The 27,227-nt window shown below is 37.8% G+C and overlaps 1 protein-coding gene across 2 annotated transcripts in view; it reads left to right on the forward strand.

Annotated features, from left to right (window-relative positions):
* The window catches only part of LOC150079005 (pyrokinin-1 receptor-like), a 149,043-nt gene that overhangs the window by 85,203 nt on the left and 36,613 nt on the right, over positions 1-27,227 (forward strand). The window contains exon 1 of one of the 2 annotated variants that reach the window (XM_090383905.1): positions 4,491-5,461. The exons of the other annotated variant lie outside the window; for it this stretch is intronic. Coding sequence (XP_090240031.1) covers positions 4,618-5,461 — 844 coding nt within the window. The 5' untranslated portion in view covers positions 4,491-4,617. Of the gene's footprint in view, positions 1-4,490; positions 5,462-27,227 lie in introns of those variants that run through there. 2 annotated transcript variants of the gene reach the window in all.

A 27,227-nucleotide genomic window follows, 5' to 3' on the forward strand; every position in this document is an offset into this window, starting at 1 on the left:
AATATAAACGCATTCTTAGATTTCAGAAGTGATTTGTTCATGCCTTTTTTCAACGTGTTTTAGGTGTCCGATATTTGAAAAAAAGTGAGTAATTTGTTCAATTACTCACTTTTATTCACCTTCTGATATCGAATTTTTTTTATATAATACGTCCGTTTGTTGATGTTACCGTTCATCTGTTTTGTTGATGTTACTTTTATAATGGATACAAAGATCGAATAAAGTTTTCATTAACCCTTCTGAGTTCATTATAAACGGGTTAGACTGCATTACTACACAATGATTAAAGTTTGAGTTCCCTTTAACTACTTTATCCCACTTTAGAAAATCCTGAACCATTCCTAACATATGATAGCACTTGGTTGGACTGCGATTTTTTGTAATAAAAACAAAACAAATTCAAAAATGGATATTTCTTAAGTTTCTGGATTGTAGTCTTATATGCAAATTTAGACAATTGGGTTCCAGGACTGACTGAGTCCACTGATTGGGGTTGTTGTTGGGGTTTTAAGAGCATCGGCGACTAAGGCCATGTTGCTCCGTGTATAAATTGCGTGTGTTCTGTGGTCGATTTTCTGTTTTCTGGACGAAAAACCCGAGTTTCCGGAAGAAAAACCATGCCTGAGGAAAGACCTACCCTCGCCTGAGGCCGACTAATTCAGCCAAGTTGTGAAAAGAAAAAGACCCGTAAAAATTACTCCCATCATCGACGGGACTCGAACGCAGGTCTTTTCCCCCCGGTATGGGGAGAAACACGGCGACCCTACCAACTGGGCTACACACTAGGGCGACTGAATTTATTTCACTCATGTCGGAGCACGTAGGACCAATGATGAAGGACTGGAGACTCAATAGGCACTCTCTGTCATTCTATAAAGCGGTTTTTACCCCGATTATAACGTACGCAGCAGGTATCTGGTACCGGAAAACCATCACTGTTACTGGTAGAACAATTCTTGACTCTCTGCAAAGGAACATCCTGCTCCCCCCCCCACTACCCACGCCTGCTGCACTGCAGTACCCATGCTCTGCAAATCCTGGCAGGCGCCAAGCCACCGGACCCGGAGGGCGTCGCTGTGCATTGCTCTTCCACCTCTCCAAAGCAAATTCCAAGTCCATCCTCGACTTCAACAACAGACTCCGCAAACGACAGAACAGCAAAAAAGAAACGTCTCCTCACGCATCTGCTGCAGGCGTGGAAAGCGAGATGGACAAGCCTGGGAACAGGATGTTCCCTAGGCTTCCCCCCTTGGTTTTCACGTGGCCTGTGTGTTTATTATTCACTCTTCCTACCTTCGAATCGTCATCAGCCAGGAGTTTTTCTTGCCAATGTCATTGAGAAAGATAAGAAACACGCAGGATCCCAGAACTGCGCCCTAAGAACTCGATATATTATAGATAATTTCTTTCTCTGTTGTCTTACAAGTTATACTTGTAAGACATTGGAGAAAGATAAGACAAGCTGTTTTCTAATAAACAACTATTTTTGCAACACTCAGTTTCAAATTACTGCCCTCACACAAGAGGAGGAAGACGAATTTCTTTCTTTCTTTCTCTACTTCGTTTCTTGTTCCTCCGTTTGAGAAATAGTTTTAAGAAATAAAAATTCCCAACAGTAAACCTTTGTGCAACTTTATTTTTCCCAGCTTCCCACCGTTTAATAGCTTTCTACTAATGACGTCTGTCTTCATTATATTTTGTGGAAACAACTCTCGCGACTAGCACGAACTTTCCTTTGTTCCCCACTCTATATAAAAGGATTGGGTTCGCGAGCCTAGACGGGAAGAAAATTATGGGATTTTTTTTAACAAAATAGCAAAATTAACTGGTCACGGGAGAGCATTTGAATGTTGTTAAGAAAGTAGGGTGTTTCATCCCGCAAAACAAATAAAGTTAACATAAAAACACGACTTCTTTTTATAGATACTGAAGACTCGTGGGGTTTCATTTTTAATACACAACGTATAGTTAAAGCATTGCTGACAGTAAGCTGAGCATTGTCAGCAATGTTATACAGCAATTATATGAACTCTTTCGAAGACTTGTGTACGAGCATGGTTACATTAAAATTTTACGATTTCGTTTTAACATTGCTTGAATAAGCAACTGTAGCATATTTCTTCTTAATCAGATATATATAGCCACGCTTCACTATCTTCAACGCACTTTACATCTGAATACGTTTAATATTTAACGTAATATACTGAAGAGATTGGCTCACTTACAAACACAAATATTAAAATATCGAGGAGCTAGTAAATTGTATTTTAAAAGATTTGTCTATCAATCCTAAATTTCGTTAATATCGGACCAATAGAAATGTGACAACTATTTCTTTGTGCATCCGTCCGCACATAATAACTCGACTTCAAGTAGATCGCTTTTCAAATAATTTTATATTTGAATTTGGTATTAATATTAGTAGAGGAAATTGATGCAAAATACATCAGCCAAAAAAACTTCCCACACCAACTGTCCATGCCCTCCAATATTTTGTCACATTCTTCCTTGAACTTATTCAAACTACCTACATGAGTGTTTCCCAACCTGTGGTCCGGTTGGGACAAACTGATAAAACTTGACAAAAAAAAAATCACCAGACGGAAGTTTGTTCCAATAATCGACCATCTGCTGGTTGAAGGAAAACTTTCGCACAACTGTTCTGCAACCATCCTTCCTCAACTTGAATTTATGCCCCGTCACTGTATTTAGTGTGAGCAAGAGGAAGAATTCCATCAGCACTGAGATTGCTCAGTCCATTCAAAGCCTTACACACCTCGATCAGAGCACCTCGCAGGTGCTCTTATCGAGGATGTGAATCTCCTTTGTAGGAAATCCATATCCTTCCTAAAATGAGAGACCTGTATATATACAATATTCAAGATATGGCCTAACCTTGCTTTATACAATGGGATAATCACCTACCTAACCCTGATAGCAAAGTTCCCGTACATTATTGGCAAAACACCATAAGGTATCCTAGCAGCCTGTCTGCACTGCTCATGCGCAATTATCCCTAAGTCGTTTTTCTCTGGGACTACTACTAATAGCACACCTTGATGACTGTCATTAACCACCCTTCTAACCTTTGTATCATCTGCAAACAGAGCCTGATATAAATTCATCAGTATCAATAACAAATACAGAAAACAACAATGGAGCCCAGCATCGAGCCTGTGGAACTCCACTAATAACATAAGCCCATGAAGGGCAGCGTCCATTAATTACCTCTGTCTTCTCCCACTCAACCATTCCTTTAAGAGTTATCTATGGTGTATCTACACCGATATTATATAGATATTAAACTCTTACTCTTAACGTATTATGCCTTGTCCATTTAGTTATTTTTAAATATATTGCTGTATATTGTCGCTGAAGCACTAGATATGGTGTTTCTTGCCATTCTCAGATTGCAGGAGTAAATGAACAATGGCGGATGCCCAGAAAGGAAATGTTCTCGTTTCACGCATAAAAGTCGTTGCTTTTTTTCCCCCTTATAAATCGTGAATTATTACTCCTTCCTAATGCTTAAATCTTTTTTGTCTATGGGCAACACATTCCACCAACAGTGATGGGAGATACAAGTATGCCTATAACAACAACTCAGAGCTTATGTAGTCTTCCAGTGTATTTTTTTATTTATTTTTAACTAACATAAATACAACTAGGTACGCCATATAATTTGTAATACTACTTATAACTCGCATACTATATATATATATATCAAGTATGAATGCGTATAATTGTATTTAAAATATTATTAATAAATTTGCATGCATATTTTAATATTTTTCAATCTCTGAAGCCAATCTTCATCAATAATCCTGTAAAATTTTGCTGAGCAGAAACTGCACATCACAAAAGTAGTGATAACTATATTTTAAGCTTGTTTATGTCACTTTATACCTTCCTGTTATTTTGTTATTCAAAGAGAAGAGCGCATATTCTTTCTCTCTCTGGGATCAAAATAAAAAATAAATAATAATAATAAATAAACAACAATAATAGGGACTTTGCTCAAGAAATTCGTTCGCCAGAGATAAGCGTCACGTGGTGCGACGCATGACAGAGACCTTCAGCGATTAAGCTACCCGGCGCGCACAACCAAACAACTTCCGGACGCTCAACGCTGCAACATTCGATGTGGTGGCCAATTGCAGCGCAGCAATAGCTGATTTGTAGACATATTAAGGGAATTTGGCCGGCTCTCTTACTGGAAAGTAACCTTTGTTTTAATCTACAACTAAGCGCATGGAGGATCGTTCTCAAGTAAGTTGTGGCCCCCAAAATCGCTAACTTCGCTGTTTCGTGTTCATAGGGATCTGATTAAATGCACGCATGCATGCGCGATTGTGTTTTTTGGGGGAGTGGGAGTCTCTTCTGTTAAAATCGATAAGAAATCTTATCAAGGTGCGATGCATATAATTGCTTCGTTACATGCTGGAATGCAGCCATTCAATAATTACCATCAATGCGCATTATTGGACATCTGCTGCATGTTCACTAACAGGTTTTTCGATAATACCTCAAGAGCTCTACGATAATTATTGCATAATGGCGTAATGTGATCTCCTTTGGCGATAATCGGTTTCACTCCACGTACAAACCGACTCAATAATGTCTGAAGGAATCTCACTCGCTATCCAGCCCTCGTTCAACAACACTACCTCCAGTGGTGATCTCGATGTCAGTGAAAACCTTGACCTATTGACGGTGATCCCAATGACAATTGTATACGTGTTTATTTTGATAACGGGTGTAATAGGTAATATATGCACCTGTGTGATTATTAGCCGCAATAAATACATGCACACAGCTACCAACTATTATCTCTTCAGTTTGGCGGTGTCCGACCTCTTACTACTAGTGTCTGGTTTGCCTCAAGAGATCTATTACCTGTGGGTCGACAGTCCTTACATTTTTGGAGAAGCATTTTGTATCTTTCGAGGTATGACATCGGAGACATGCACCAATGCTTCAATACTAACAATTACATCTTTCACTGTAGAAAGATACGTGGCGATTTGTCACCCGCTCCGGGCTCAAACAATGTCCAAATTATCCAGGGCGGTGAAATTTATCTTCCTAGTATGGATTTCTGCTGCTGCGTGTGCTGTCCCTTTAGCGATCCAGTTTGGTATCGTGTACGAAGAAGTTGATGGGATAGTAAATCCGGAATCCGCCGCCTGCAGTTTGAAACATCCACTCATTCACGTCTTTGAGATGTCCACTTTGTGCTTCTTTGTGTTACCTATCACTGTGATCTCTGTACTATACATCTTCATTGCTATCCGCCTTCGCAAGTCATCTTCGGTGGTAAAAAGAAGACATCCGCGACAGAAAGTTAACACCCTCAGTAATGGGACAGCTTCAGCGTCGAATGCAGCAAAGGATCGGCAGAGGAATCGAATGAAAAGGTCAAACAGTACATCATCAAGAAGGACAGTGGTGAAAATGCTAGGTAAGATTTACTCTTTATAAACAGCACAGATTTAGTGTAGATGTGTATTTTGCATCAAGTATGTACACGTTTCCTGTTACTACTAAGACTAATTCCTTTCTAATTGCTCTGTACAGTTAAACCAACGAAAACTGTACGGAAACCCGTTATTCTTTCCACAAACAACATTTGTTCATCGCAAAACCAATAGCAAGTGTTGAAATGAATAACTATTTACGAACTTGATGGAAAGGGAGAGTCACCTTATGAATGGCGTCTTGCAACTGTAATGCTGGCAGACCATTCATAACTCAACACTTCAACGAAACATTCCATTTCTATTGGAACATTCCCTAGGAGCAAATAGCTTGTCGATGCGGAGTACACAAACATAGCACGCTCTTCCCCTGAGCTAGACGCACACGTGCCCGGTGATGGGAGAGTGTGGTATCGATCTGGTCATACACGAAAGTCAGTGCTACTTTAAATTTCACACGATGGCCGATGGAGCACCGATAAAATTAAGGCAATTGGTTCACCGACCTCTTCACGGACAACAGGATTGCTGAACTTCACGTAAACCAGAGAATCTATTCTTTCCATCGCAATTCATTTCGTGCTTAATATTGTTTGATCCTGGATCTTCACCACCTAACACCTGTTTATTTAATAACCATGTCCTATATAAAGTTTATATTTTTGTGCAAGGATGTAAAACAAGCAGTTATCATTCAATGAATATATTCCTCTGCGTATTTTATACACGGTAAAATAAAAATAACTCTAAGCTCCAACAGAAACAGATTCTCAACAAATTCAGATGGGAGGAGTTGAGACATCAACCGTACATTTTGAATAAGTCGCCTTGCAACTTCAAAGTCGGAGAATGCGAAAGCTTCGGGTTTAAGTTTTAAGATTAAGTAGTAGTTTTCCTAAGAATTATTATGCCTTGGCTGACCTTCGTTTTATTTGACCCTGAATTAAAATTTAGTAAACTGGTTAAAAAAAGGCGCATCTGTTTAGATTATATTCTTAAATCTTACCAGATTAAATTTCAATCCGCCTGCTCGTGTTACTTCTGTACACTGCGAGTTAGACAGAGTAGGGGGGAGAGTGAAGGCTGGGGAGAAAGACAAAGGTATGGGGACGACAGAGAAGGCGACCCCAGAAAGTCAGTAAGGCAGGCCCATACCTCATCAGGCAAAAGAAAGGGGCGGCAGGGGGAGGAGAGTAAAAGAAAACCAGGCTAGAGTTCTCGGTTTGATTGTCAATGTGGCTTGTGGCAGAGAAGCTGCTAGTGTCTCCAATGTCTCGGTTTGGAGTCAGGTCCCGGTTGATCTTGCCTGCAGATTCAGTTGCAAGATATCAGCCTAAATCGTATGTCATATAGTGTGTACGTGTCTAACGGCACTAGAGGTTTCCCCCATCTCCGCGTTGCTTTCATTGTACATGTACCAGTTCACTGGGAAGGCCAGAGATTTAAAAGTGTATGGATTTTGTAAGTGTAGCGTTGTGTTTCGTTGTTCTTCTGGCCATTTAGCCGCTAGACCCCTGCTGGGGCCCAACGTTGTCCACACTATGCCTCGTGGAGGCGGACCAGGTACCCAGTAATTTTAGGTTTTCACTCTGGCAGGTCCTGCCACTTAATTTCCTGAGATTTCAGTGGCAAGGACCTATAAAAAAATAATAATAAATAAAAAATAAATAAAATAAAAAATAATAAAATAAATAATAATAATAATTTAATAGTATTGGAAAGTAGTCGCTGAAAAGTTAGGACGAAAGGAGTTTTCGTATGCATTTGGAATTTTGACAATTTTTTTTTTAAATTTTGACATCGTATGGGGCATTCGCTAGTGTTCAGGCAGAATAGGGGGAAAGTCAGAAATATGGAGCCAATAGGGAAGGCGACCCCAAGTCAAAGTTTTAAATTTAGACTATGTGGGGTTATGCCGTGAAAGTGAACAGAGTAGGGGAGAGGCTGAAGGCTAGGGGGAGGAAATAGGAAGTAAGGGGTCGATAGAGGAGGTGACCCCTGTGGTCAGTGGGGCAGGCCCATGTCCCACCAGGAGGAAAAGGAGGGGAAGACAGTGAAACCATCTCCTTCCCTATGTCAGTGGACCTGCCGGAAAACAGAGTTTGGGATGGAGTACAGAAAAGGCAGAAGCACTGATATTAGAATCGTTTCACTAGAATGTTTAGCCTTCAACGTACAACTAATAACCACCACAAGTAAACGACTACTGTAACTGATAACTCTTCCAAATAGTGATTGCGAGTGTTGACCAAGAATACCATTTCCTGACGAAGGCTGGATTACAGCTGTAACAAACAGAAACGTGATTGGTTCCTAAAGACAACAACAATACTTGATGTGCATAATCAAGTGATTTCCATAATCGAATGGTTTGCTATAATCTAAATAATCGATTACGATCTCTCAATTATCGCAACCTGAACCACTGCAGATGCTGTTGTTGTTATTTGGTTTTTAGGAGCATTAGCAACTAAGGCCATATTGCTCCGGGGATATGCGGTGGTCATTTGCTGACCTTTCCGCAGCCTCCGTATTTAGTGGTGACGGGCTCGAACCCCGGTCTAATCAAGAAGCGTGTGCTACGCACTGCTGCTCCTGTCCACCTGGCTACGGAGGCGCCTGCAGATGCTGACGAAGACGGAAAAGCCTCAGAGGCAACTACAAAGCAACCCCACTTCTTGCATTCGCCTGCTAATAAATAATAATATCTCCTAATAGAAGCTTTGCGAAGTGAAATCCAGCAGATTGTAACAGATATTTCCTGTTCCATTCGTTATTCGTCGATCCTCCCATTCTGACGTCACCAGCCTTGGAGACGCGTCCAAGTAGCTTCTTATACGCACTATTGCCAACAGCGACCAACCGTTCAGGCATCATAACCCACAGGAACATCAATCGACTTGTCGTGTTGATCTTCCAGCTTCTGAAAGGTTTTTAACCCTGGATTTTAAACTGGATTTAACCAGTTTAAAAGGTATTACAACACTCTTAAATGTCCATCAACTTACCGTTTTGTTTGTCTGATAACGTTTTTACAGCATCTTCAGATTACTACGTTGGGACGTTAACCAACATGTTATTGGGCATTCTACTGCACAAATCAGCTTGACATGCTAATGGTTTACATCCATATACGTCACAGTTATTCAAACAGATTTTCTCACGTTCGAGCTTTCTAGGTTGATCAATAAGGCTAAGAGGCGTCAGTATATTGTGTCTTTCTTGTAGAAAAATACGCAAACTCGCCTGAGACTAACTCAGATAAACTGCGAAAAAAAAAAAACCAACAAAAATTCGTCGCACCATTGATTGGATCGAGTTCGGGCCTGAGTTCGAAAAACTGGGAGAATGGTGATTATCTGGGATCAATGATGAGGTGCGTTTAAAGCGCTATAAGCATATACAATACAAAGCATAAATGCAAATAATTTCCCTCATTATTTTTCTTTCTTCCCTTTTATGGATACAGCGTGGATTCAGAATCACTTATCCGAAAACGCAGAGAGAAATATCCTAGATCCCAGCTGTTTCGGATAAAGGGATTCCGCCATAATAAGACAACGTTATCATATAATTCCTCTTTAATATTTCCGGACTTAAGGTCAAGGGAGTTCACCAACAAGTCTGTGCTTTTCTGTGCTTTCAAAACACAGCACAGAAAAGTTCCGTCCTAGCACAGGTCACCGTAACATATACAGACGAAAAGAATCATACATGTTGTATATGGTTTTTGCTTTAGGAACATTTGCAAATTACTTTCTCTCGAGAAGAGATCTGTCAGATTTTGTTTTTATGTAAAGATATAAATAAATAAATTTTCATTTGACAAATATATTCCTCTGTTTATTTGATACAATATTTCTTCAGCAAAGACTTGCAGAAGGAGACACAGCTGACACCTGTCTGTCAAAGTAAACAAGTCCGTGAAAATGCTGCCGGTTTCTAGTGCCGATACTGTACACGAGTTCCACCTCTCGGGTTTCTTACTGCAAGTGCAGTTTCGTTGGGTGGCGATGAAGATCTCAAAGTTAGGACAATTTGACGACCGAGGAACTGTGGCTAGACTTGTGGTCTCTCCTGAACACTCAATAGCGACTTGGGCACTGATTAATTTCGAAAATAGGGTAATTTTCGTGGGAATTAGGAGACCGAGATCATTTTCCACTTCTGGTATCATGGGTTTTGATATCTGCTCTTATATTATCGACCATGATACAAAACAATATCAGCACATCATTGTAAGGTATGTATAAATTCATCTCGAACTTTTAAGGTAATCATTATCAACTATCACTGAGAGCTGATTTTATTTACCTTAGGTCAACTAAATCTCACCTCAAGCCAGCTCTAAAAGGCAGTCACAGGATACTTGTCGGCAGGTCTCCAAGGATTTATACGTAACCTGCTTTTGCCTCACTTCAGAGGGTGTTAGTTCAGAGGTGGTGAAATTAAAGAATATTTACTTTCAGGTGGAAGAAGCTAATGTATATTGGGAAATACAGGAAATGGGTGGATTGCAGTAAACAATCTGAAGTTAATGCACTTTTAGATACTGGAGATTGACGGAAGATTTTTATAATTTTGAACTTAAAGTACTGTCTATCTCTAATAATTAATTTTCAGCAATGGCTTAATATAGGGATGACAACCGGGGGAAAAGGTAGTGCACTTCTTTCCCTGGGCATAGTCTTAATTAATTAATGCAGTTAAACTTTCACTTTTGTCTTTCTTATCAACTTCAAGTTATAAACATGGATTACGAGGCGAGTACTAGACAAATTAAGCCACTGCTATAAATTAATTATACTGGAGATTGTTGTTGAGTTTTTAGGAGCATCGGCAACTAAGGCCATATTGCTCCATGTATACTGTCTGTAAATTGCGTGTGTTCTGTGATCGATTTTCTGTTTGCTGGACGAAAAACCCAGATACTGGAGAATTAGACGAAAAGAATTGTCGTTTGCAAAAGCAAAATGAATATTCCAATTCTTACACTGGTGTTGCGACTGATGTGGTTTTGTAAGAATGGCGAAAGGTTACCAAAATTAAAGAAATAGCTCTTTCGTTTTGGGTTGATTGCAGTTTGAATCACTCTGTAGAATACAACTTTGGCAACGCCTGTTTTACTGTCTATTTATTAGCGAAATCTTCAGTGCACTCATCTATGCTTTATTAATATCACTTCCACAAGTGTATGTGAGGACCCTACAAAGGCTAAGCTTTACAGTTTAATTACTAATCTAATTAATTAAGGGCTGATATCATTCTAAAAACGCTCAATCTGCATGCGCCTGGTCATTCCTCATACAGTTATACCCTTAAGAAATGAAAAAAAAAAAAAAATAATAAATAATTCATAAAATCATTCATCTTTATAATGAATTCTCAAGGATTATCACCTCAGGTCTTTATTTTTCGAGTGGTGTTTATTAAGATGCACAAAAATGGGAAGTTAAAACTTAACCCGCTTTTGGCTATCTTGGTTAATTAATAACCTCTAAATGTAATTTTTAAGCACTCCAAATAAATCCATCAGATTTCTAGAGATGTTGCCTCATAGATCCTGCTTGTTCTGCCTAAGGCAGAACAAGTAAAAAAGAGGGGGAAAAAAGTGCTTAAAATTCCAGGAAGAGACAGTTATATTTCCTTATTAATTATTAAACTGGTTGAACTAATTGAAAATAATAAAACAAGGAACTGTATATTTTTCTGCGTGGAAATAAAGTGTGATGTTGTTTTGTAACTGTTCGTGCAAGAATACTGGACGGTTCAAGTGCAAGTGGCAAGTTAAAATCATCGCGTAGTAATGCATTTTTTAGAAGTGATCTCTCATAAAGAGAGCTAATAATCATCATATCGAACGTAACCTTATAATTATATATATATATATATATCCCCATTATAAGACATTCTTATTTAGGCCAATTTTATTTGTCTGTATAGCTGTTTGGTATATTCATCACAGTCGTTAGGTCCATAACACAGTACCACTCTAATTTCTGCTTTTTCCAGTGCTTATATCACACTAAATATCACATCGATTCAACGTCACAGTGTACTCACTGGCTACCCACTGAGTACACTGTTTTTTCCCCTCCGTGACTGAGTTAGTCGGTCTCAGGCGAGATAGAATAGTTTTCCCTCTAGGAAAATTGGGTTTTCATCCAGCAAATTATATTTCGGTGAAAACAAATGCCACGAATACAAAAACTGGTTGGAATATTTAAACTTACATGCTCTGGAAGGCACAAAGGCCAGAAAGGCCTTTGTGCCTTCCAAAGTAAACAAGTCCGTGAAAATGGACTTGTTTAAGATTCTCATAGTAGTACAAACTTACCTTTACAATGACTTGCCCGGAAATTCTCTGCAAAGCACTAATCAAAGGGATCAAAAAATTGGTTCTGCGCCTAAAGACCATAAAAGATTGCGGTCTAAGGACTGAGAAAGGCAGAATAACTTAAAAATAAGAGTCTAAAACTTACAGTATCATGGATAAAAAAGCAGTTGTGAACTCAATGAATCCAGCAGAAACATTTACAATCGATTCTATTTTAAGAATACGCATTATAATCTTAAGAGTAGACTTCCTAGTTTTCCTCTGGAGAACTAACGGCGTCTGTGTGTCTGCAACTATTCGCTTTCTCTGGCTGAGATGCCTTCTTTCATCCATTTAGATGGAAACAGCTGAACGTTTTCTAGCGTAAAATGTCTTCAACTTATCATCACAGATGAGAAGTGTCTCGTTACGTGCAAATTCACAGCTTTTAATAAAATAAAAATCGTAAGAAAGAACTATCATACCTTTAAGAAATATGAGTAGCGCAAGTATCAAAAAGATTCATGTTTTTCGCTTAACGCGCACATAAATGCAAGAGCAGAATTGGTTACTTGCCAGAATAAGTATTTTATTAAGAAAAAAAGGTTAAATTCTGAAGGCCTGGTCACAAATATCGAGGCCAACGCCTAACTCAGATTCGGGAAGACTTCCAAGACCAGTCTGAAAGTTAACATAACTTATGAGATTTCCATTAATGATTGAACTGAAATGTCATCCTTTGTATTTTCGAATATATCAGGGATCTCAAACATTTGGCCCACGAGTTCATTTATAAAAATGAATGAATGAATCATTATTAGACAATACATCAATTAAAAAGTATACTACAAGAAACAAAGATTCTCCATTTAGCTATGAGAAAAATTCGAGTAAATTCTTCGCTCCATACAGTGGTGTTGTTATATTTGGCCATCCGAAGAAAAATTAACCTCTCTATACTGGTGTGTGTGCTATTCTTTAATTAGTGCAGCCCTTGTGACAGATTACTGGCACAGATGAAGGTAAGGCCTATTTTATCTGGAGATAAAAAATTAGAAACAGTTTCCTATGAGTTTAAAAAATCATAGAAAATCTTGTTCACAGTCATTTTCTTTATTTATCTTCTTCCTGCAAGTTTTGTGGTTTTCTTGGATTATTTATACCCCAAGGCTGCTTCTAGCATCTCTGTAAACTTAAGTTGTCGTCCTCTCTTTGGTTCCATCCCCTCCCACGCTCGGCACAAAGGCTCGCAGCGATTCTCCTTTGGTTTATTACTTTCTGTCGTCTTGAGATTACACTGAGTGACAACAAATGCTGGTTAGAAGGCAACCTTCTAACCAACTCCGCATCTTTCCAATCCGCTAGTAGTGATAACTCTCTCAGTGCACTGTAGTAAGAGAGTCATCATACAAATAACTTTAAAAGTGACAACTAGAAATAAAATAAGACAGTCAACTAGGATTACCATCCGGCCTCTTTTAACCGGATTTGTCCGGATTTTTTGTCTAAAATTTTTGTCCGGGTGGATTTTTATATTATACGACATTTTTTAATGCAAGCTGAAGATCAGATGGTGTGCTAGAAAAAGATATATAAATTACAGGAATTCCAGCATGTCAAAAAAACAATAACAGTTAGAGAGACTGTTTTCTCTAGAAATTGATTGCAGCATATGAAAACGTGGATTTGAGCTGTGTGCACACCAAATTGATCGAAAGTTGCGTACTGCCCACTAAATTTGGTATACTTATCAACCATCCAATCAAGAGGCAGACACTAGTTTATTTAATACCAAAGTTTACTTTTTTTTAAAATACTGTTTTTCACTTTAATTACAAAAATATTTATTATCCATCTTTATACCTGTAGGTACTGTACGTATTGGTGATTTGAAGCACCGCATTGAAACTGAGAAGCACGAGAAAGCAGTTCAAGGTGAGGCCTCTTCGGGAAAGGTTACAGATTTTTTTGTCAAAGCTGTCGGTAAAATAGAATATGATCTGGCTGCTGCAGAGGGTGCCTTTGCTTTTCACACTGTTAAACATCATAGTAGTTACAAATCAATGGATTGCACAACTGTCATGTTATAAAATGTATTTTTTGATTCTGAGATAGCAAAAACATTTTCCTGCGCTAGAACCAAGACAGAAGCCATTGTAAACTTTCTCTTAATGTTACTGTAAAAACTTTAAAAGAAAATATAACTGATACTGTGGGGTCTCAACTGATGGAAGTAATCATGGTTCAGAAAAAAATCTTCCCATTAATTATTCAGTATTTGATTTAAATGAAGGAGGGTTACAAACAAAATTAATTGAATTACAGAAGATGCCTAACGAGACTGCGGATACCATTTCTACGTATGTTAAAGAAACTCTTGAAAAAAATGGTTTGTGTGAAAAATGTATTGCATTCACTGGGGACAATTGCAATACAATGTTTGGAGCACAGACGAAATGAAGAAGGGAATAATGTCTTTGCAAAATTAAAGAAGTTGTTGCATAACAAGACTTTTATTGGAGTGGGTTGCCCTGCATATATTTTGAACAATTGTCTTCAGAATGCCGCAGAACTTTGGGAAGTTGATGAAGAGAACGTTGTTTTTAAAATTTACCACTATTTTCATAATTATACAGTCCGGACTGAAGAGCTTAAGGAATACTGTGAGTTTGTTGAGATTGAATATAGACAGCTCCTCCTTTCTCACAGCAAGACGAGATAGCTTTCATTATTTCCAGCTTTACTGGCTTATTTTCTGTCCCAAGAAAAACTTCCCATTGTGATTAAAAGGTTCTTTGAAAATGGATTTAGTGAGATTCATCTTTGGTTCATGCAATCACTTATGACTGTATTCCATACACACATACAACGAATTGAAAGGGAAAGTAAATCAGCTACAGAAGTGCTCGATGTCTTAGTCTCAGTGAAAGAAATTATCTCGAAACGGATGGATCACAACTTCATGCCATTAAGAGTAAAGGAAATGCTATACAAAAAACATGATGAAGGACTTGTACTTGAATGTGAAAAAGTTTCTAATGATACAAAAATCTGTATAGAAATTGCATGAAATATTTAGATAAGTGGCTTCACCATATGGAATCCATTTCCTGTTTTATGTGTATGAAAATGGATGCAGTACCAAGCTGCAACGATGTAGAATGTTCTATTTCCTATTTGATCGGCGTAACTATTGATGATGTTAAGTGTTTTGACCAATTTAACAATTTGAAGAAATTTTTTGAGGGTCAAATGAATAATAAAGACTTTAAAAGCATGCTTATACATGAAAAGTGGGCCAAATATTTTAGTAATTCAAAAAATATCGAATTCCATTCAGAATTGTTGAAAATTGCCCAGATTTTCTTTGCAATTCCTCCTCACAATGCAAATGTGGAGAGAGAGAGTGAGAGAGAGAGAGAGAGAGAATATTCTCTCTAATGCAAAGTCAGTGGACGAAAGAAAGGAATAGGTTAAATGCCAATTCTGTAAAAGGTATTTTGTTTTTGCACTACAATTTCAAACATATGTCATGCGTTGATTTTTACACACATTTGAGAAGCAATCCAGAGCTATTGAAAGAAATAATTTCTCAAGACAAATATGAATGTACTAATCCTAAACATCAGTAAATGTGGTTTACATTGTCTTTATTTTATTATTTGCATAATATATTTGTCCTCTTTTCTGTCCTCATTTTTTAATCCAAGATGAACTTTTTGTCCTCTTTTTATTCTCCCCAAAACATGTAAATGTCCTCTTTTTATGAGTGCAGAAGATGGTAACCCTACAGTCAACGGCATGATTTCTTCGGAATCTCAGTTTGATATCTAGATGATAGTCTTATTTCCCTGCCTTCCCAACTAATGGCCCTCGCGGCTTGCACGTAATCACAATTAATATCTTTCCACAATGTGGTAGAGGCCTGGGTTCAACCCAGTCCATGAATTCCAGGGCATTTTAATTTTTTATTATATTAAGTCAGCTACTAGTCTAGAAGAAAAGACTATCTGCGTTGTTCGATTCGTCTTCTTAAAGCTATAAAAATATCAGTCTCACAAGTGTATCATTAGTCGAGTTGCAGTTTGGAGAGAGAGAGAGTTAAGTGCACTTCATAATTACGTCTACGAAAATTCAGCTTATATGCAACTTGAAATGACGCGAGGCGAGCTGCATTTCAAATTAACTTAGGAATAATTCTACACACACTTTGATGTTCGGAATCTGTAGTCTTACCATGGAATGAATTCTTCTCACTACCAATTTCTTAAGGGAAATTAAAAAACATGCAAGCATTCAGATTTAATTTATGTGGTTTTCATATTTAACCAAGAGCAATCGGTCTGACATCGAAGATAACAAACACCATAAGACATCAATATATTCATTTAACATACATTAATAATAATTAGATGAGCTTTTAGATGAGCAGAAAACCCACTACACTATTATTATGGGGGACTTCAATTGCTAAGGTTGGAAAAAGACAAAACAGCACAGAAAGGGGAACTATAGGAAATTTTGGAATTGGTGAAATAAATGAAAGAGGCGAAAGACTTGTGGAATTTGCAGAATCTCAACGATTGTCAGTAATGAACACTTTTTTCAAGAAAAGGGTGAACAGAAAGTGGAAATGGAAGAGTCCAAATGGATTAACACTAATGAAATAGACTTCATCCTCACTAATAGAAGATATATTGTGAATGATGTTACCGTCCTGAATAAGGTAAATGTTGGAAGTGATCACAGAATGGTAATATGTACACTTGATGTAGGAAAGGAAAGGAAAAAACTGACTCAACTAAATAATACAAAGGTCTTGAGATAACAGAAGAGGAGAAAAAGCAGTATGTACTGGAACTTAAGAACAAGTTTGAGCTTCTGCAGACTGCTCAGGACCAAGATATCGACGAGGAATATTACAACTTTCTGAAAGTGATAAAGCCCAAGAAACCTATAGGGAAACAGAAATCCAAAGAAGAAAAAATTAGTCAAGAAACACTTGTTATGATGAATCGAAGGCGAAAAATGAAGAGCAAGATAAACACTGACAAGGAAAAAATTGAGTATACTGAGTTATGCAAAGCCATTAGAAAGAGACTCAAAGAGGACATAAGAAGATTTAACACAATAAAAGTAGAACAAGCATTAAGGGAAAACAAAGGATTTAAATCAGCAGCCATGAGCAGTAATACAGAAAGACAAATGATACTGAAACTGAAGAATAGCGATGGTGTACTTATAAACAGCAGAGAAGGTATAATTCAATAGAGAATTATACAAGGAGCGAGGGAATGATGCCAGCAGTGGGGAAGATGGATTGCAAAGTAGCAACACATACGACATACCCGATATTCTTCCTGATGAGGTAGAACATGCTTTGAAGAAAATGAAGAATCAGAAAGCCCCGGGGGAAGATTAAGTTCCTGTAGAGTTGTTAAAATTGGGAGGAAGAGACATAACACAAAAACTGGCAAGGCTCTTCAAAAAGTGCATTAGAAAAGGTGTGACGCCTAAGCAGTGGAATAATGCAATCATAGTTTCGCTGCATAAGAAAGGAGATAAATTGGAAATTATAGACCAATTAGCTTGTTATCCCACATCTACAAGTTGTTCACAACGGTCATTACTAACAGATTAGAAAGAATACTTGATGAGAATCAACCGAAAGAGCAAGCTGACTTTAGGAGAAGATTCTCAACTATGGATCATCTATGAATATTATACACCAACTGCCAGGCATTTATGGATTATGAAAAGGCATTTGACTCCATACAGCATAAGGCAATGTTTTGGGCACTGGAAAGACAAGGCATCGATACCCCATATATTATGATTTTGAAGAAAATATATGACAACGCTACCTCCTTTATTAGACTAGACAAAGACAGTAGGAAATTTAAAATCGAGAAATGAGTTCGACAAGGAGACACAATATCTCCGAAGCTGCTGCCCTTGAGGAAGCTTTCAGAAGATTAGACTGGTCGCAGAAAGGAGTCAATGTGAACGGAGAGTACCTAAACCATTTACGATTTGCAGATGACATTGTGGTCATAAGCCAGGATCCCAAACAATTAGAGGAAAATCTTAATCAGTTATGCACAGTTAGTAAGGATTTTTGACTAAAGAATATGGCTAAAAAATGAATATGGCTAAAACAAAAGTAATGATGAAAAAGTATTCCACAGAAAGGAAAATAATGATTGAAGGAGCAGTAATTGAAAAGGTGGAGTCGTATACTTATCTGGGACAAGTTATTAGCTGTAATAATGATAAATGGCTGGAAGTCAAGAGAAGAATAAATTTTGGATGGACAGCATTCAGGAAATATAGTCACATACTGAAGAGCAATATCCCAGTTTGTCTGAAACGTAAAATAATGAATCAATGTATACTCCCCACCATGACTTATGGAAGTGAAACTTGGGCACTCACCAAAAGAATGGAAGAGAAGCTGAAAACTACACAGTGAAGAATGGAACGAATTATATTGAGAATCAGACTGTTAGATAAGAAGAGAAACACATGGATTAGGCAGCAAACTCAAGTAAAGGATATTCTTATCAAAACTAAAGAACTAAAATGGTCTTGGGCAGGACACATAGCTCGAAGACATGATGACAGATGGACTAAGAAAATAACAGAATGGTACCCAAGAGGAACTAGAAGAAAATCTGGAAGACAAAGGCGGAGATGGATAGATGAAATTCATGAGTTTGTGGGTAGTAAATGGATGGCCAGTGCTCAAAACAGAAGGAACTGGAAAGTTGCTGGAGAGGCCTTCATCCTGCAGTGGATTGAAAATGGCTGATGATGAATAATAATTATAGTTGATAGTAATATATTAATGTTAATAATAATAGTAATACAGTCGTGTATTCATCAATATATATTACAGTCAACTAAAACGGGGTTTTTGGATTAATTATAAAAAATATAAAAACAACTTCCCCAAAGTGAATGCTGAGATTAATTTTAATATCGCCTTAGGTTTAATTTCTTCGTACATTAACTCATGCGAATTAAGAGATGTCTTAATATAAATAATATATATTTTTAAAATTAATACAGATATTCATTATAAGACCAAAGGCACTTGCCAAAAATATATTAGTTTACATTCTTGGATAACGTTAGATCGTAAGGCGTTGAGGAAAGATTTATTACGGACATATTTCCGCCTTTTAGAAGTAGCTTGTTGTGAAATAAATGTATTAAAACCATTTATTACGCTGAGGGATAAAACAGCCACCAACTTTAATTCGTCGAGATCTGTTTAAATTATCTGTTCCAACTGTAAAAGGAAAGTACCGGTCCCTATATCACTGGGCAGGAAAATGATTGATGATAAAATTATAAGATCACGCAATGTTGCGAATCAGCGCAATCCGAGTTACGAAAGACTGCATAATTATAACAGAGAGACAGTCAAGTTTATCTTCGAGATGGATATGTACGAGTAATTTGAAAATTTTGCGGTAATTTGTAAACTCTCTCGCGATTCATGATCAACAGGGCAATACACAAAAGTACTCACTTTTAAGCAACATTAACGGTGCAAATAACACCTGGATAATGAAATGCTGTTCATGAAAACTAAGCTTTCACCATCAAATAAAACGTGCATGCAAAATAAAATCATATCAAGGAGTTTCCAACAATCCCCAATACACCTCTCTTACATCACACATTCATCACTTTCTCTGGGGTTGAAGACTTGTCGTTAAAGACTGATCAATACTAGACGCTGAAATGGATTCTTTTTAAGATCACCTGCTTTCGTTGTAAGCCACTGAAATATCAGCTAAACTGCAGCGACATCATTGTCATCTAAATTTAGGGGTCGTGAGTAGAAAAAGGTTGCAGACCCCTGACATACAGCGTTGTCCTGCTGATACAAATATGACCTTTCCTGATGTGCTGCTGCAACGTACGTAATACAACAGTCCAGGGCATTCTAAACAGATTTCATGGTTCTCATGGTTCTATCCAAAACAACCAATAGTCCCAGGTCAAACAATGAAAAACAGCCAAGATCATCAACGCTGGCCTCCACCAAACTTCACTGTCGGGACGATACAATCTGTCAGATAGCTTTCTTCGAGCATCTACCACACCCTAGGCACGACCGTCAGACAGATAGATCGTGTATTGTGACTCATCACTCCAAAGCAAAGCTTTCATTTAGTCTGAGGTCCAAGAATGGCGAGCTTTACACCAAGCTAGATGGCGTCTGGTATTAACTGGTGTGAATGGTGGCTTGTAGAAGACTGCATGACTGTAGCAGCCCATATCATGCAACGTCCTGCGCACATGCTGACATGTGTCCTAATTGTTATACTGAAGCCCTGTGTGTATGCTGCAACAACGTCGATTTGTCTGCATTCCGAGTAGACAATTCTTTGCAGAGCTACCGGTGTCACGGTAGTTTCGTAACGGTCTCAGCACTAGCCCGCTTCCATTTCCAGATCACATCTGCAATCGTCGACCGATGGATCTCCGGTGCCGTAGAAATGTCAGCTCTGGAAGCCTGTTAACTCCGTAGATCGCGACACCTTGTATTCACAATTGTAGCATTCTCTCCTCAAAGGCCCTACGCGTTCATTTATAGTAGTGTCTGATACGTGGTGTTCTAGAATCAAACCTATAGCCAATCATATCCATTTAGTTAGCCGCGAGGACCTCTCCAACAACGAAATATGACTAGTCCTTGAGAGAAGTGGTAAAAACTAACCTCCTAAATAGATATAAGGTATTAACATACATTTTTAATATACAACATTCTCAAGGCAGTTGTTGATTAGAGACACCAGCAAACAACGCTACAGAAAGAAAAACAATACAAAGCTCATAAATTTAAGGTTGTGTCGGTGAGTTAACGAAATGGTCTGACTGATCTTTCCAGGTTAATTCGATTGTTTGAAGGCTAAGGTTTTAGCAGATAAGCAAAGATTGGTTAGATATATTTGCAGATAGACGAAATGAGAAGCGCCTCCTGTGTGGGTTTTATCCATTAATTATGCGCTAATTAAGCGTTAATGGTGTTCTTTTTCTAAGGAATTAAATCAATTATCGCACTGCTGCCAAAAGAAAGAGATACAAGTATATTTAAACTACTATTTTTTTTTAAATTAGCGCAGTTGCCTTTTAACCGAGCGGAGGTTCGACAAAGTATCGATTCCATAAACATCTGTTTCAGACGAAAGACTTATAAATTAGGAACAAAGACCAAAATAAAGACACCGTAGACAGTCAGAACAAAGTTCATTAGTGAGGATGCAAACAGCGACGGGTTTCATTTATAGCAGAAATACGTCAAAGAGACAAAAGCGAAACTTGATTTGCCACTGATCTGGTAAACCAGAATTCCTTCACATTTCAAAGCAGGTATGGTATGCATGAACAACAGATGTTAGTAATAATCTTTGTAGTAATAGCAAAAATCGTTAGTGATGACGATCACCTGCTCCCCCAACTTCAGAAGCGTTACTTTAGGAGTGTACTTAAAAGTGTGCCCCTGGACCTTTGGCACTGACTTGTATTTTATTGTCCCATTAAGTTCCCAAATGTAAATATTGAGTTTCGCTGGTGCACACAATAAATTAAGAGTTATCATCGTATATAAAGAGCTGTACGCTAATAAATTCACCTTTTACTGCTAGCATGCAAGATGAAGGATAATCAGAATTTCTGAAGAAGGGCCAATGTTCTTACAGATTTTCAATTCAACAAACTCTCTTATAAATTAGGACTTGAGGCCAAATAGAAAATATCTCTTCAGTGCCAAAGCAATTCATAGAACTCAATGAACTATGTCTATACATGGCGTGTATTGTATCTTAAGGCTGGTTTGTTCGTGGAAGGAAAATCCTATAACTCTACCTTGACCGAATAGATTCAGTATAAGACAGACTGAATGTCCTCTCTATTTTCCAGACCTAGCGGCTTATCTTCTGCAGTTCTTACTAAATTTACGAAAATTATAGCTAAACTTTAATAATTTTACGTACTGCTGTCCGGGGTGGCTCATGAGTACAAGCAATAAAGAAATATTAATTTTCATTTTCTCAAGGAAATCCTTTCCACGTGTGGGGATACAATTTAAGTTTACGAACTACAGAAATTCGAAATAATTAATTATTGGGAGAATGTCATTAATGCATCATTTGTCTTCTAGGATTAACTGGAGTCAGTGGTTCTCTTGATAATACATGTCGCTGAAAAGCTGTTTGTCGACTAGTCTGATACCTTGAACATTCTATGAGTATAGGCTTTACTAACAGTTGAGAAAAACAACAAGTATGACGGGTTCTTGTTGTTTGGAGTTAATGACACAAGGGCTAAATTATTTCTGATGATTATTTAATGGTATTAATTTAAACATGGTTAGAGACGGCCATATAAACGGATGTACTTTAAATATCAGAACATCTCATCAAAATTAGCGCTACTTCCAAGAAGTGCAATAGATTTAACGTTACCCGGAAGTTAGATTGCAAAATGAATATACTTTTACTATAAAAGGAACAGTCAAAAAACATAGTATTATTAGAAGTGGCGAATGATTCAAGAAAGCAAGCTTATACAGTATCAGGCAATTAAAAAAAACAAACTTCCCATATCACCCGTTCACCCCCTATAATAGTCCAGTCCGTCTAGTTCTTCCTTGAATTTATTCAAACTATCCACTTCTAGAGAAAATCTTTATTGTACACTATAGATACAATAATGTGCCCGCCACAGCTAGGAGGCCAGGGGCTTCACAAAGATATAGGGTAATATAAAAATATGTACAGTATAACAAAAAAATAACATAACATTAAATTAACTTAAAAACGCAGCATTAACTATTCAATAGATATGAGTATAAGGCAGATATACACCAAGATATGAACACGTTCATATGTACAAAGCACATATTTCAGAATATTCACACAAGTCAGAATATTTCACAGTGCCAAATTGATGTTCGGTATAGCATTTTCTTGTGAAACAGTTCATCGATTTGCCTGTGACGTGCCGCCGTTTTCTGCGCCTCATAGGAGATAGCAAGTGGAGATATCAGTAACAGTCGACATCAGGGGCCAAACAAAAGGGGAACAAGTTCGGCCAACGAGCGCCTGTAATTGCAATCCGAAGCGAATTTCAGGAGATCAACTCCGATCGTTAGCAGGGCTTGTATTGTAGGAAGTACTTGTCCAGGTAGGAATCTGTTACTGATCTTCAGCCTGTTCCGTTGTAACTGAAGAAGAGGGGCGGCTCGTAAGGAAGGAAGTGGAACATGCCACTGACATATATCCCAGAAGTCAGGGGAGTTGATTTTGCCAACCAGCATTTTGACTGCGGTCACAGTTCTCCTCATGCCGATTATGTGAGGCAGCCGCGGGATTTGAAGTTGGTCGGCCATGCTGGTGGTCCTCTGTTGGGGGGGGGAGTCGATGTTTGCGGGTTGCCCACTTCAGTATCCAGTATTCACTGGCGAGGATGGGCTTCGTGAGAGAAGGTACTGCGGAGGCCCATATTTCAGAGGCATACAGAAAGGTAGGATACACAATGGTTTCCAGATATCTGATTGTGGTTCTTGCGTCTGAGTTATGAAGAAGATGTTGACGGGCAATCCAGCGCATTCGGCTGATCTTGCATAGAACACATTCAATGTGGCAGTTGAACCTAAGGTTTGGGTCAAAGGTTACACAACATCAGCTGGAAGTTTATTTCAACAATCAACTAACCGCTAGCTGAAGACAAACTTCCGCATGTGCATCCTTCCTCAATTTGAATTTGCCTCCTCCTCTGAGCAAGGCAAATGATTCCATTGGCATTGAGCTTACTCAATCCATTTACAGCATTAAACACTCCAATCAGATCTTCTCGAGGGTGTCTAGTTTCCAGAAGCTACAATTTGCAAAATCTAAAGGCTTCACTACTTTCATTGCTTTTCTCTGCATCCGTTCCAACAGATCTACATTCTTCCTAACGACGGATAATCACCTCTTTATCCTTGCGGCCAAACTTTTTGCATATCATTGACAATATGCTATGGCAGCTTGTCTGCACTGCACAGAAAACTTCATATCTGACTGCACAATTACCTCCCCCAGATCTTTTTCATTTTCCTGATGTGTGGTACCACGCAAGTGGTACGTTAACCTGCGATTACTGCTAATTCGACCTTACGTCTGATATGCCTTCATCAATATATAAAACAACAATGGGACTTAGTACTGAACCTTGGGGGGGGGCACTCCACTAATAACATTAGTCCAAAGAAAGCACTTCCCATTGATAACATCTCTCTCTCTCTCTCTCTCTCTCTCTCTCTCTCTCTCTCTCTCTCTCTCTCTCTCTCTCTCCTCCCCCCCACCCACCATCCCTTTATCCACAGCAGTAACATACCACACTGCTCCAATTTGTACAGGAGTCTTTTAGGTGGTACCAAAAGCTTTTCTGAATTCCAAGTACATGATATCAAATTATTTTTTTGCATCTAGTTACTTTGTTACCGAGTCATAGTATCTAAGTAGAATGGTTAGACATCGTACATTCATAAATCCATGCTGCGACTACCTTATAATTGCATTCCTTTCTAGATGGTCCTGCATTACATCTTTAACCATTTATTCCTTTATTTTTCCGGAATGAAAGTTCAGCGCTTACCGATCTGTAATTATTCACATCTCCTTTTTGATCTTCCTTTGTGAACACATTCGCACATCTCCGGCCCAGTCTCTCCTAAATTCAAGGATACTTTCATAATTGTGTGAGAGTATGGCTAACAATTATATTCCATCAACCCCAAGTGCCCTTTTTAAGTTTAGCTTAGCTTAGCAATTTCTTTTTCACCTTCTCTCCACTCTTTTCTCTCAATTATCACAAAAACATTTAGTCTCTGTCAGAATTTGTCACGTTTCATTCAATCGGTATAGACTTTACAGGTTTGTGATTTAGAAGATTTTCAATATGCTGGTGCTTGATATTGAAAAGAGAAGGCAATCGTTCACATTGCTGAAAGCAATCATCGAAAATTGTTGGAATAATCATCCAAGGTGGGTCTGGATGATTATGCCGGTGCGTTCTAAAATATATTGCATAGTTCAATATTCCAAGTGTGAATAAGTTTTCCCTCTGGAACCGGGCGGTTTTCACTTCGTTTGTTATTATGGAATGAATGCAATTCTGTATTGTATAGCTATCTCCAGTTAGGATAAGAGGAAAGACTTTGAAGTTTTACAAAAAAGTAATGTTTCCCCTGCGAAGATCTAACGAAGGTTCATGGGCATCAATGTATAGAAGAACAGTATGGTCTGTCTCAAGACTATCACCATCTATGGAGAGAACTGAATTGGAGGAGACATATTTCGGGATAGATTCAAAATTAAGATTGGAAAAAAAACTGAACTCTAAGAAGCATATTATTTATTCCTCTTTAAAAATGTCCTTCATTCAAAACATAACGGAATTTCTCAATCAGACAGTTACCCTGAAAAAATACTCGTATGAAATCAATCTATCTACTAACGACAGTTTTATTAAGTTGGTTTATAAGAATTAGAGAAGTACACAAGAAATATCTGAAAGAACTTTAAAATACAACTTTGTACTCAAGATTTTGGCATACTGGCCTTATCAGAAACCCAGTTAGATGATAGAATTAGAAGCAAAGAAAGTTGGTTTGGTAACATTAATATAGACAGAAGGGATAGGGCTGAGAAATTAGTAGGAGGGATTGCACCTTTACATAATTAAAAAATGCAATCGATAAAAACTAAGATATCTCATAACACAGAAATTATATGGTAAGTTCAAAGTGGGCAACATCTAGATCCCAAACTATTACTAAACAAATTATCGACCTCTTTGAAAGGCTTCTCCTCCTTGTTCCATACAGCCGAGTGGTAACTCCGCATGAGACAACCCCAGATTTAAAGATCCATTGAAACTTCAGTTAATCCACAAATAACTTTTAAAGTTTCTTTTTTTTGTTCTTATGATTTTTTTTTCGCAAATTCCCTTGTTAGACGTTTGAAGAGAAACTAGTTCATGTTTATCTTGTCTCTCAAATCTGGTGGAAAACTTCATTCTCTGTTATATCAGCGTAAGGTATAACGTTTCATCTTTTACAAAAGAAAACAGCTGCCTGCAGCTTAAATTCTAATCTGCGATAAGATTTCTACTAGACAACACCTGATGTCTGATAGACCCCGTATGTTAGTTCATCAGCTGTTTAAAAAAAAGCCACAGCCTTCCCAAGAATTTGATGAGACTGTTAAAATGTTTCAAAATTTACAAATCAGTGGTTCAGACTTGAATGGCTTTCACTTAATAGTGAGCATATACTACTAGAAGCAATCAATTAGCCTTTTTTGCAATTCAGTAAGTAAGCCACGATAGACGAAAAGGCAAATAAATGTCACTGCCTGTTAGAACGCTATAAAAAGTTTTAATTACGCTCAAACCAATCAATCAGTCTTTAATATCACTTTTACTGTTATTTTAAAAATTAGCGAAGTAACGAGATGAGAGTAAACTCATCTCGTGAGTTTACTCTCGAGATATCTTTCATGAGCACCAGATGATGCTAAAGTTCATGATTTTTAACTCGTTTTATTATTATTTTATTCGGGTATACAAAAATTAAGTGGTTATATTTTTCCTCGTTTTTATTTTTAGTTATTTAAAATATCCATTTCCCAAACTAATGTTCTTTATATCCAGAGAAATTACAGTTGGGTTGGCGACTCTGCTTTTCAGTGCGGCAACAAAAATGGGCCCATTTTACAGTCTCCTTGTTCGATTGATTGTACGCTCTACTAACATGCATCACTTTCTTAGAAAGTCATGCGCTGCCTTTGTGACAGCACAATAACAGCATATTTCGTCAGCATTTTTCGAAGGAACAGAAAAAAAAAATCGCATTAAGCATTTTTCTATGTCAAAAGATGAAATATTAGCGAAAGAAGTTCGGGCATCCTTTTAGCTTGGCAAAATAAACTATAAGACTGTTCAAAAATAGGTCGGTGGAACGGTACAGTACAGAGCATCCTCTCGGAGAACTATATTCTGCGTTGCTCATCAGGACACAACACAGAAAAGAATTTTAATGCTACACAACCCTACTGGTGGGCACATGCGTACAACATCAAACGATGTTAGAACCCATGGTACTTAGTGCCATACGTGAGTTGAGAAGACATAAGATACTTATTAACACCAGACTGGAACATCTGATTTAGATTGTAATTTTCAGACAAACGGGGAAGAGAAAAAATTGGTTCTTGTCTAGAAATCTGAGTATCATCGAAGATAAGCTTAGGAACAGTAGACTCTTTTTGTGCGAAAAATACAAATAAGATCGTGTTTTAAAACGGTTGAAGTTAACTTTCTTCGCTCCGCTGGTTAATTACTTGAAATTAGGTCAGCATTTAAGAAATTGG

This window comes from Mastigoproctus giganteus, chromosome 10, assembly GCF_048544385.1.
Source record: "Mastigoproctus giganteus isolate SK-2022 chromosome 10, ASM4854438v1, whole genome shotgun sequence".
Taxonomy (NCBI): Eukaryota; Metazoa; Arthropoda; class Arachnida; order Uropygi; family Thelyphonidae; genus Mastigoproctus; species Mastigoproctus giganteus.